A 13,447-nucleotide genomic window follows, 5' to 3' on the forward strand; every position below is an offset into this window, starting at 1 on the left:
CTGAGGCTGGTTTGGAATTCGTAATTCTCCTGCCTCAGCCTCCCGAGTTGCTGGGATTACAGGCATGTGCCACCATGCCTGGCAGAGTTTTAAAATCATTTCTATGCATCATTATCCCTGGGAATTGGATGTGTCTATTGATGAGCGGACAATATCTCCCATGCAATATAATTGTTAGCACAACTATCCAGGTGAAAACATACTTTTCATGAACTTCCACTTGACCCAAGAAATGGAAAAATGAAAAGAGAGAAAATGTTGAAGATTCAAGGAAAAAAAAAAAAGGAATGAAGAGGGAAGGGAGAAAGGAGGAAGGGGGCTTCTGGGGGCCATATGTTTGCTCTATCCAGGTACATGTAGCTCTTTTCAAACTCAATTTCTTATTTTTTAATTAATTAATTAATTAGTTAATTAATGGTACTTGGTACTGGGGATGGAGCTTTATTAATGAGCTACATCCCTGGCCCTCTTTATTTTATTTTGAGACAGGGTTTTGCTCAACTACTCAACTCCTGCCTCAGCCTCCCGAGTTGCTGGGATCACAGGCATGTATCACGTGTACCTGGTTAAACCCAATTTTTTAAAATCTGAAAATAATGTAGAAGAAGGTCTTTAAGATCACTTTAGTCTGAGCACCTGTACTGTAAAGTACTTGAGGATTTATAAGATTTTTCCCTCTCTGCTTCCCGGCCACCATCACCCAGGCTTTGCCGGCACCTTGGGACCACAAGGACTAATCACAGCCTCTCTCCTTGTTCTTAATGGGTTACTGTAACATACTCCAGATTCCAGATTTCCAGTTGCCCTTTCATTCTGCATGCTGTTCCACAGAGAAATATGAACTCCTCCAAGTGTGTCCCCATGTTCTACCTCCCTAGTTCTTGAACCCCTCCCCCACCACCATGGCCCCTGGATCACATGTCCATCATTCAGTAAAACCCTCATCCTCCACCTCTTCTCTGGATGCTTTCCTTCCCTGCTTGCCTAATCAATATCTGGATCTTCAAAAAACTTACAGATTTCCATATAACACATGAAAGTCACACATGACTTTTCTCTCACCTCTTCACAGCCCTGAGAGTCTTTCTGGGCCTCACTGAAGCTGTTCAGGGTTAGCCTCTTTCTTTCTCTTCTCCATAGAAACACCCATTTGAATCTCAGATACAAAACACAGTCGCCTACTAGCTCCTGGAATCACCTCCTCACTTCTTGAAGAAGGAATGACTCATTGTCACCCACCGGGAACCTCTTTTTAAGTCAATGATTTCAACACCTGCATAGATGACTTTGCCAACACTCTGACCTCTCACTTTTTTGAGCGCCTCTTCTCCAGTGATCCTGTCCCCTTCTTCTCTTAGCCATTCACGCAACATGCCATTCCTCCAACATTTCCATCAACCCATCTTCTGACAACCACAACCAGTCTTTCAGTTTATTTCAGATAGAATGGCTACATCATCCATCCTTGGATCCATACAGCCTTGCCTCTTTTTTTTTCTCTCTCTCTCCTACACTAGACTCAATGTCTCTCACCATTGAGCTTAAGGTTCTGCTTAAATCATTTCAATCATCAATCACTACTTTGCCTCTTTCCTTGATGGGGTTGACCCAACTTTGAGTTTGTTAAAATATTAAATATAACACTACAGTAATTCTGGTGCCTGTGTTTATGAACTGGAATGTGGCTGCAGGCTGGCCTTCTGTTAAAGTCATGACTGGCACATTGAATGCTGTCCTCTACTGCTGCCTGATTGTCACACTATTTCTGGGGGCATCTGCTCTGGTGTTCTCCAAGCACATCCTCCATTCTCTCCTTACATCTCTGACACCTCCCCAGCCTCGCTCCCTGATGAAGTCTAGTTTTCAATTCACTAAGACAATAGAAGCAATCAGAAGAAACCCATGGCCATCACCAATGTGACATGGAATAGTGTCTTCCAGCCAAGACCGCAGCTCCCCTGCCAATAAGACACTCAGAATGTTCACCATTTTGAAAAAAGACTAATTAACAAGTTCGTGGAAAAAAAATCTTCCTAAAGATCTACTGTGGTCCCGTGGTACATTATTACGAGGAGTCCCTGCTAAGAAAAATACTGCAAGGCATAAAGCTATATCTGCCAACAAATTGCAACAATATTTTAAATGAAAAATTCTAACTTTTTCCCACCAGAGTAATAATATTTGTATCATTGTTGTGGTACTAGTCACTTTTTTAAAGTCAATGTTCTGTACAAACTAGACATGAGAGACAAGTGGTTGGCCAAATCTACCCAGGGTGACTTCCAACTAGCATATAACATGACATTAGAACACAGAAGATCAAACACATGGTATTTTTGCTATCTGTAGAATCTGGCTTGGAAGCCTGCCTTTATGACCCCTCCAGATTGACAAACTGTTGTACAAAATCAACTAGCATTTAAATGCCAAACAAATTTATGTATTTATATGGAGAATGAAGTAAGACTAAAATCAATGGTAGCTAATCTGCTTACTCTGGGTTAGGATCAGCAACAATTGAGCCAATCAAGACATTAACTCTTACCTGTGGCCTGCTGGGGACATTTGCTGAAAAAAAAAAACAACAAAAGAAATCAGTCAAAGGCCCTATTTTTGCTTTATTGCTTCCAGCTTTCATGCATCAAATGTGTGGCATATACCACTCAGAGTGGGATAACGGTTCAACTGTTAATAGATACTAATAAGAGAATAAGGACCAAGCTTCCCTCACCCCAAATGCTCTAAAAAGGGATAGCTCCTAGTTTCTCATATCCCATGTGACTTGAAATAAAAAGCCCACCCAAACCAGGCAAAACATATGTAAGCTCTCTCAAATAAATATGCACTAAAGCATTCAGTGAGCACATTGCAAAAAAAAATCTCTAAGCTTTCTATTTAAATCACATCATGAATTTGGTTTATGTATCAGAACAGACAAATTCAGCATATTTTGTTGAATAGTATAAATTGTGACCAACGGACCACTTGGAGTCAATGGGGTCTGGTTTCTGCCACCCTTAGCTGACTCTCTCTTGGAAATTATGGGAAGAGGGTGGCTATGTGCTTGTGTCAAAGAAAGGACTAGCCCACTCCTTGCCAGCTTTCTGGACACTTGGATTAATGCCTAGGATAGGCCTAGTTGAGAGCACTGCAGAAGTTAGAATGGGGCATCTAATTAAACTCTGCCTCCAGATAGCTCACTTTCCTCTTTGTTCTGAAGCTACAACAGTGAAGCTTGTCGGGTCCAGTGGGCTTTGTGAGGGCAGCCACTACCAAATTACTTTTTCAAGGTCTCAGATGTTTCAATCCCCTTTTGCTGCACAATCATGTTCAACACAGGGGTAAAAAGGAGGAGTTCCAGTCCCCTGTAATGGCAACCTATGTTCTTGGTCCAAAAGGAGCCAACCTAGTCATCTAGAATGCTGACTCTCATTTTCCTCTGCAGGGTGGCAGAGGGTGGAGAAGACATCAGTGACCACAGTCTGGATGCCAGTACTTTTGTAATAACCTCCCTATGATGCCTGGAAGGAAAGTGTGAACTCCCCTATTGGGGCAAGAATCAGGCTACAGCAAATCTCCCTATCAGATATGCAAGTTACATCTAAGAGAAAAGAAGTGGATTCCAAGTACCTGTTGCATTTATACACTCTCTCTAAAAGAAACAGTTATGCTTTTCTTGTATGTAACGAATAGCATACCCTAGACAGAAGTACATCCCATTGTGCTCCAAATCAATACATTTAACCCTATAGCTTTTTTATCAAATAAAAGGCCATAGATACTTCCCTGCACAAATCCTACTAATGTATTTCAGAAGAAAATTAGGAAATTCCATTTTAGTAGGTTTTGAGTCTTTAATAAATGTCACTCAATTTTAACAAATACAGGTGATTCACAAGGGAAATCTGCTGGTAAATTAACAATAACCTTAAAAGTATTTTTGGTCCATCAGCAAAATTACTCAGCTTACAACAAGTATCCCATACCTATAAAGGACATAAAAGAAAAAAAAGTGGCAATATATTTTACACTAAAAAAGAAATGGGTAGAGCAGTCAGTGGAAATTTTAGCATGTATATTAATTGGCAGCACAATTAAATTCACTTCATTAACTCTTTGCCAGGAAGAGAAGGCAATGCTTTCCTTTCTACTCAGAAACTATGCAATTTTAAGATTTTTAAAAGGCTATAATTCAAGAATGCCATCAGGACCAATTGGGATATTTATTGAAAACAGAGGAATTCTAAAGTAGACGTGTTTTTTTAAAAAAAGTCATGTTAATATAAGCAACCCATGCAATTAGGATTTATGAATACAGAGCTTCATTTTAATTCTAAGATTGCCAGGAGAAGAAATTCATTTGTGGCCATGCTAGTTTTTAATCCACTAAGGATCAAAAGTCAAGATTAACATGCAGATCAATTCATCGCTTGCTGGTGACAAGCAATTTTAAAGTTCTCATTAGTTACAGGGGCTCAAGAGATTGGTTTGGCATTGGGAGAGTGCCAATACGATTTGTTTAGATAAATGCTCCAAAGGTGGTCAGTAAGCTCAGGGAATTGTGAAGCCTTATTAAAATATTTGCTAGCTGAGCAACTTAAAAGGGGCACTAGAACAAATGGATCTACAGAATCTTCTGCATACCATCTGGGAAAATGTCAACTAAATCTTTCCAGTTAGAAAATGTAATCAGTCACATATTCTTTCAATTCAGAAACATGTAACAAGTTACCAATTCTATGTCACATGCAAATTAATCCTCTAATTTAAAAATACACAATAACTTTAGGAAAAATTTTAAAACATATAATCAATTTTAGAAATCAGTCAATTGAGGCTTTTTTAATAGGAAGTTGTCTGTCTTGAAGATTTTTTATACTGTCAAAGCAAAATATAAATACCAAGAAGATCAAACTAAACCCAAACTAACAGCATGACTTACAGAAGCCAAAAAAACAAAACAAAAATCTGAATTTCAAAGGACTCTAAAATTACACTTTTGATCATTTCTTATGTGAGAGGTAATTGAATTCCGCAAAATAACACATGCCTGGTACCATTCATCATTCACAGAAATGATTTTTGGAAAGCTATAAAAATTATAGATATCTGTGGGTATGCAAACATAAGATGAGGGGGACATGGAACCAGCTCCCCATTAAGGAATCTCAGGGCTCCAGACAATACTTCTAACCACGGAGAAGAACTCAGGGGAAGAGCTACCCATGCAAAGGACAGGGTTAGCCTCTGAAGTGGTTACCTTAAAGATAAACACTCTTTTCAGGAACCAATATCCAGCTGATTACCTTGCCAACCAAAAGGAATTTTAGGCATGTCTTTAAATGGCAGGGTGTGGGGGGGGGGGGTCATAACATGAAATGAACACATTTACCTCTTAAAACTCATTTTTTGCTCTATAATTATATATGTAATTTTAGTTATATTGTTTGGAGTATGACATTGATCAATCTTTTACACAATCCACAGTTCAGGGTAACTGCAGTTCAGAGTAACTGCTTTAGAAAATGAAACTGGCTAAAAAAATCATGGATCTGTAAGAAAATTTTAATATGGAAATTATATATTTTATATTCGTTACCAGGCATACACTTATACAAACTTCCCATCCTGGCTCTCACTGCCAACTGATTTTTAAATTGAAAATGTCCACCATGGCATTAAAAAAAAAAACTTCTAGGTAGAATTTGATTTGTAGATTTTTTCTTTAATTATTAACATCTTTTGGTGTAAGCTGAACTAAAAAGTAATATCCTTTAGAAATTTAATGTTGAAACTCTTACCAAAAAGTATGATGAGGTTTCATGTAGCCATTAAATCATATACGACTCACAACCAAAACCTCTAAAATAAAATTCAACCTTGAATTATAATTAACATAAAGGATTTTATCTGTTAATCTATTGTGATGGCTATATAGCCTAGAAAATAAACAACAATCTAACAGCCTGACTCTTAAGCTGTTATGAGACTGTATAAGAGTCAAAAGTGTGTGTGTATGTGTATGTGTGCGCGCACATGAGCATTGTGTGTATATGTATATAGGTGTTTGATGATGTGCACACACACTTGGGTGTGTGCATGTGTTGTGTGTGCACATGTTTGGGGCAGAAAATGTGGCGACTGACACACTGTAAGTATGAGTCTGCAAATATTGAGAAGAAAAATAATAAAATTACAAATAAAACACCTGGGAAATGACGTGTAAATATAAATAAAAAGTTATGCACTTGTGAAACTGATAATATTCCCTTTAGGCTAACACTCTTGAAAATTCAGAGAATATATTTTAAATAGTTGTCTTTACATCTTGCTAATGATGGCATTTTTTAAACTACAGAGTAGTGGAAAATGAAAGAAAAACTTTTAATGAAGACAATATATCTTATTTACCCACAATATTGATAACTGATAGTATCTTTTTCTTCGTTTAGTTATTTCCTAAGGAGATGTTAGAAAAGGGTGAGATGGGAAGCTGTGCTTCATGTAAAATCTTACTTTAGTGGCTGTCTTGTTTTAAAATCAGTGTGAGAGGATTTCACCCTGAAATTACAGATAATATCTCCGTACTCTTTAGAAGATTATTTAAAATTACGTGTGGCACTAAGTAGTGTGCACATGCATGGGTGTACATGTGCGCATGCACACACACACACAAACACAAGTAGACTGTTTCTTTTGAAATCACAGAGGTTCTTTAGGTGAGAACTCAGCAGAAATTGCAAGGTGGCAAGATGCCAAAGATAAAAATTGGAAAAAAAATCAATAACTTAGAATCATTATAAAATTTCCCCTTGGATTTGGATTGTTTTATTTGGTGATTTTCTGGTTCTTGGTTGTTCATATAGAAAATTCACAAAGCCATAATCTGTGATGCTTTAAATCATTTGGCCTTAACAAAATGATTATTTTATCCCATGAAAAAAGAAAGTAACTGAAAAAAAAACTCTGAAAATAATCCCTTTATATACCAGAATCCGATGACATCTGACAGCAATATCTGAAGAAAAGAGGGAATTACATTAGAAAGGCTATTTTCATGCCTTGTTTGGCATGCTGCTAAAGCTCTCCTTTGAAGTAAAACAAGTTTCTTATGATAGCTTGCACTGACGAGAATCATTTCTTCTTAAAATCAGACATTATTTTATTTGCCTTCCTTTTATCACTCACAAGACATATGGAAAAAAAATCTCAGAGTGGGCCTGTGTTGTCACTGCACCCCCGTGACGTGATGGTGTCGAGGCTGAGCTTTTTTTCTTTATCAATATGTGTAAATGTTTGCCTTAATTTCAAATAATATTCAATCCTGTTTCTAACATGAGCTTTTGCTACCCTACCCAAGAAGACAAGGGGCTGCTTGCAGAAAACGAAAGGGTGGGACATAGCACGCAGCAGTGCCGTGATCTTTCATACTCACGGCAGCAGGATGGAAAAGTGTTGTTGATCTGCTCCATGACCTCCGTGAGGTCCGTGTTGGTGTCCTGGGGTGGGACTAGCAGGTCCTCTGCTGCTGCAACAGCACACAGAAAGAACAGAACTTCTGAATTCAGTGCCTAGACTCCCACCAACACTCAACATCAGGAGAAAATTCTATGACCGGCCTCAAAACATCAATGGGAAATGACTTCTCATTGAAAAGACAATTTCAGAGGAAATATCAAAAAACATTTTTAATATTCAATTGTTGGTAATATGATTTTATATAATTAAAATGTATTAGATGCTTGTGTCCAAACGATCCATGCACTATAATAAGACTGAAAATAAGTAATGTAATCATCTATTCTCAATGTCTTAGTTGGGAATCCATTATTTTGTACTGCAAGTATGTTTTTATCCAAAAAAAAAAAAAAGACCCATATAGGGGCTGGGGCTGGGGCTGGGGCTCATTGGTAGAGAGCTCACATGTGAGGCACTGCGTTTGATCCTCAGCACCACATAAAAATAATATAAAGGTATTGTGTCCACCTACAACTAAATATATATATATATATATATATGTGTGTGTGTGTGTGTATATATATACACATATATATTATATATTTTTAATTTAATTTTTTAATAATCAAGTCCCATTAGTTACTTAAGACAATATTAAACTGATATTAATTTTAATTTTTCTTCTGATTAATGTACCAAAATTTATCTTACAGATAAATTAATTTGATACAGTATATAGTCTTCAGTAGAACTGTAGAACTTGAATTTCAACAAAATGTCATTCTTAAATGCCTAGAAGGTCCTTCCTAGCGTTAGTGACAGGTCTCCCTGTGACCAGTGATGGTCTTGGTGGGACCTCTGCCTCAGAGGGAAGGAGAGGTAATTTTTACAAGCATGAGATATATAAAGATTTAAATGAGTTCCCAGACCTGGGCAGAGAAACCTACAGTTTGGGGTAATATATTTTGAAAGTGTAAAAACTATGAAAATTAAAGAGATATGACAACTTTAAAAAAAAATAAGTCTTGAAGCAAATAAAAAAAGTTAATTTCTTGCTCATTCCAAAAGGGATTTTTTTTCATCTTTCACCAAAATTCAATCCACTCCTATAAAATATATAAACAAGCAAATTATGACTTATTACTATTCTAAAATGTTTGCCTTTTGATGTTGTTAAAATGGATTTGCGCTCATTTAAGACCAAAGAGAATACACATTTATGCTCTAAGGCTCTTTGAAATGAAAACCAAACAAATGGCCAAATACAAAGCAGATTGGGGACATAGCAGTGCCTTAGGGGTACTGACCTGCCTGGTGAAACTGTGGGCCTGGGTCAGGGTCAAGTGAGTAGCTCAGTGCAGAATGCTGAGGTGAAGCCCAGGGGGAGACGCCATTGATTCGGGAATCGGATTCAGGCTGGAATCATATGAATTGGTTAGAGTAGAGACAGGATTCAAATAACCCTGAAGGAAAGCAGTTCCCTTTCAATGTTCCCTCCCTCATCCTGGTTAATTAAATCAGATGCAGGTCTTTGCCTTCAGGCATTTTCAAATAGCTCTTAGCACCAGCTGGTGGGCACCCTAGTACTTCACTAGGGAGAAATACAAGTGGTCCTTCCCTTCTGTGTGGCAACTTCAAGAGCTCACTTGGATACACTGAGGGATTCATTTACCAATGTCATTTTCATCTCTTCATTTTTCCATTATTTTTATATTGAACAAGTGAACTTAGAAGCATGTTTCTCTCATCTTTTAAATATTAGCACTGGGCTTATAATACAGTAAATGTATTTAATTACAGAATTAGTTCAGATTTAAAGGCAATATTGGAGAGAGTGGATAAGAGCAGGATTTTGGGTCATTTGGCTTAAATTCAAATTCTAACTCTGCCATTCAGAAGCAGTTTAATTCTGGGCAAATTAAACAATTTGTTGTGCCTTGGATTTTTTATTTATAAAAATAAATTTTATAAAATATTTATGAAAATATTATAAAATATTATAATATTATAAATAAATTTATAAAAATGGCAACAGGTGCCCATGTCATAGGAATCTGAGGGGTTGATGAATGAGTATTTCTAAAGTGACAGGAACATTCTAACACCTAGCAGATACTTCTTAAATGCATTCTTACCCAAATCTTTAAAATGGTCATTGGTATGTTGATGAGTATGTGGTCAAATTAGAAAACAAAATTCCTTGTATACAGAATGCAGAAGTTATAATTGTTTTGTTATAGATTTTCCCATTAAATCTATATTAGCTGAAGTCTGATAGTTTTGCTTGTTTTTATTATCAGAGTTAAATTTTCCCATCTACTTCTGACATTCATGCTAAATCGTTAACAAGGGATAGGGATTCCACAATCTGGGATATTCAGAGTCATTTAGATATTAGTTATCTTCAAACACATTACTGTACAATTCCTGAGGCACATGAGCCATTAGGCAGCTCTGCCTAATGGGATGGAGGAATTGGAGGGAGCAAAGCAGGAGCATAAGAGCCGTTAGGTCTCTATAAGCCTCTACAAGCCACAGCTGATAAAGGTGTCTTCCGCAATGATTCTACATATGCACTAGGCTGTCAACATTGACACTCATTTTCTAAGTGAGAGATCACATGAGCAAACTCATCCTTTTCTCAGGCACCATTTAGAAACTTCCAATCCAGGGTATAAGCAATGGCATCTTTTCAGTGTATGTGACTGGCACCGAGGAAAGAATTGAGCATTCTTGAAGCGTTATCAGAAAGCTAGGTCTTGGGTCACTCTTGGGGGGAAGTTGTTTTCAAAAGATGCAGAATTTGGAAGCCCTGAGCTAAACCTTCCACAAAGCAGTGCTACAAAAATTCTGAGATGATGATAGGAAGGAGAAAAAGGCATATGGTCAAACTATAAGGAGAGATCTGTGGCCCACTATGTAGGTAATGCAGAAATTATAATGTTTTGACTGATTCTGACAAGTTAAAAAGACACTGAGAGCAACTGTGACAAGATAGTTTCCTAAAATTTGAGCAAATCACTAGCAAGAAAGTTGTTTTGGTTTTGATGCCACGAATCATTTCTGGAGAAAATCATCCTTATTCCATTACCAAGGAGCTCGACACTGCCTAAGCAAGAAAAAAGGCCAAAGAGGACATGTCTGTTGATGTCAGAGATTCTTCAAGCAAGGAGTTCCTGGCCCTGCACCGGGATTCTACCCTCTATGCAACCACTGTCAAGGCATCTTCATTGCTCGTCCTGCGTCATGATTCCTGCTCTTTAAACCAACGTGTAATGAGTACTGGACGCTCTGCAGTATGCTGTGTCTTTGTATAGGATGTGTTTTGTTATATACAATTGTAATATAGGATACTATCTTGTTGTTGTCTTCAAAACTGCAAGCTATTACCCATTAATGAGATATAAAATTGATTTAGTAGGGTCTGACCAGCATTAAGAAAGAAAAACAAGAGAAGTAAAAAAAAAAAAAATGAAGAAGCAGCAGCAAAGAAGGATGAGAGGAAGGCAGACAGGCAGGGAGGAAGGAGGAAAAGAAGACAGAGAGGGAGGAAGGAAAGGAAGAAGAAAAGGAAAAAGAATAGAAAATTAAGAGATGCATTTCTCTATAAAGGCAAGTATTATTTTGTATTCACCAAACATATATGTTTTCATCACAATGCAAATTGTATTTCTTATTGTCATAAAAGTTTGCAAGCAACTGCCATAAAACATGGACCAGTGTTAGAAAATAATAGTAGCAAATTAATAACCATCTGTTACTCAATTTCTTGGAAATAGAAAATAGTGATTTTTGTAGTACGCATTCTTGGCTGGTGGAAGAAAGCTTTAGAATGCAGATTCAGGTCACTTGCTGTCCTTTAATCTCCACAGATGCTTCCCATATGCAATGTAGTAGGCAAATGTATGCCATGGGATCTTTTCTATTAAACTATTTTGAGCTGAGATAAGACTTCCGTGCTAAAGAAAAACGAGATTCCACTGTAAACTGGGAAAACACATTTTTCTGTGCCAGTAAGGATTTAATGTGTACACACAAAGGGATTCCTAAGCCTGTCCAAATTAAATTAACTATGGAAGTAAGAAATTGAAGGTGGACCTCTACGTCTACTGGTGTCAGGCCCAGACCTCTGGGAGGTGGACAGGTGTCACAGGGGTTGTGGCGCTGGATTCAGCACACCCTACCTGCTCCAGCAGCTGTCGAAGGCGGTGCAGCTGAGACTCCAGCTGTTTGTTGTGATCCTCTAAAATCTGCATCCTAGCTTCCAGCCGACCTTTGTGCTGCCTAAGGAGTTTTGCTTCTGCTATAAGTTCTGAATCCTCAGACGTGTGGTGAGGAGATGCAATCGAGTCTGGAGGTGAGCCAACAGGAAGCCCCCTTCTCAGGTGTTGGTCCTTCAGCTGCTCATATTCCACCTGCAGGTTTCTAATCCAGAAAAAAAAAAAAAGGAAAACACTGAAATTACTATTGGGTGCAATAGTAATCTCCCACACTGTCTACGGGCTCCAAATTTAGCTTGTGCTACTATTTCCTCTATGTAAAGACTTGTATCAGCAGTAAGATCCGGAAGCATGAAGGAAACAGTAGCTTTAAGCTAGTATGGTAACAGACATCATCAATGTCAAGCACTGCCAGCTCTGCTGCCCCATCCCAATGGGTCAATGTCCTCCAAGACCTTGATTCCACTGTGACATTTTGAACAATCGTTCTGAAAAGAAGATGGGCAGGGAACACCCTGATATCGACATGAAAGAAAAAGTGATAAGTTTTCTTCTCCTGAGTCTAGCAAACCTTTGTTCTTCCTCTAAGTCAGCAATGATTCGCTCCAATTCTCCACGTTCTTCCCTTTCCACAGACTTCAGGATCTGAGCTGGACTCTGAGGCTGGCTCACCGGGGACTCCCCACCGAGCGTCTGGCAGTACTGCTGGATGAGGGCATGCTCGTCCTCCCTAGCAAAACAAGGGGCACAGACACAAAAGCTTGTGTTGGAATGGCGATGTCTCTGGACAAACAGGAAGTAGAAATGATGATGCCCAGGTTGGTGGCTGGGCCGAGCCCCTGTGTAGTTGTGCTGCACAGCCTCCCTTTTAGAACTCAAGCAAGACAGTCATTATCAGTGCAAATGTATGATGCACAGTGACATTTCATGCTTGTCTTAGTCTAAGAGTGATTTCCCATGAATCTCAGAATAAAGATTGTGCTCAGCAGAAAAAATAAGGCATGACAGTTAATATAAATAAGGTTTAAATGTTAATAAAAGTAAGGCTTAAAGAGTTAACATGAAACACTTAAAGAATATAATGGGCAAAATCACTCCCCAAATGTCAAAAGAACAGATAAAAAGACCACTGACATACACTAAACTGACGGCCCTATCTTCAGCATTTACATTTCATTGTAAGCAATTTTGAAATACTTTATAATTCACAGAATAGGGTTTACCATCCTTACAGTCTCTTATTTAGGTAATTAAGCACAAGTGATAATTATAGATGTTTTACTTGGTATTATCAGTAGGTAACTTTTAGGATCAATCATTCTACATTAAAACATTGACTAAATTGAATTCCCTGGAATTCTCTCATTTACCTGACTACTTGTCTCATGAACTAGACCTATCAATAGCGGAGAGGAATAGCAATCGACATAAGCAGAAGCATCACAGAGTAGACAAAGTTGATCCAATTGTGGGAAGGAAAACCTGGAATCTCTTCTCCTGCATGAGGAAGATGCAGTCTGATCTTCTTGTAAAGGTGTGAATACCAGATCTCCTGGCTACTGCTAATGGAGAAGGCCTTTGGCAGACTGTACCTGCTCTGCTAAACAAGTTATTTGCTAAATAAGTCCTAGAATCTATTGTAAGATATTGCTTCTGGACAACCTCATGTAAGTTATGTAGCTATCAGAGTATAAAATGGAGCAATTCTGTCACTGGATCCTTCTGTGTAAGTGATGTGGATACACGTATCTCTTAGCAACCTCCTCTGT

General features: G+C 38.0%; 1 protein-coding gene across 5 annotated transcripts in view; it reads right to left on the reverse strand.

Annotated features, from left to right (window-relative positions):
- The window catches only part of Utrn (utrophin), a 515,075-nt gene that overhangs the window by 2,945 nt on the left and 498,683 nt on the right, over positions 1-13,447 (reverse strand). For 4 of the 5 annotated variants that reach the window (XM_071612949.1, XM_071612948.1, XM_071612950.1 and 1 more), the window contains 5 exons: positions 12,250-12,408; positions 11,643-11,883; positions 8,766-8,874; positions 7,436-7,528; positions 2,546-2,568 (listed from right to left, as the gene is read on the reverse strand). In XM_071612949.1, coding sequence (XP_071469050.1) covers positions 2,546-2,568; positions 7,436-7,528; positions 8,766-8,874; positions 11,643-11,883; positions 12,250-12,408 — 625 coding nt within the window. The remainder of the gene's footprint in view (positions 1-2,545; positions 2,569-7,435; positions 7,529-8,765; positions 8,875-11,642; positions 11,884-12,249; positions 12,409-13,447) is intronic. The other variant, XM_071612947.1, reaches the window with a different exon arrangement.

Source organism: Marmota flaviventris, chromosome 6 (genome assembly GCF_047511675.1).
Source record: "Marmota flaviventris isolate mMarFla1 chromosome 6, mMarFla1.hap1, whole genome shotgun sequence".
NCBI lineage: Eukaryota > Metazoa > Chordata > Mammalia > Rodentia > Sciuridae > Marmota > Marmota flaviventris.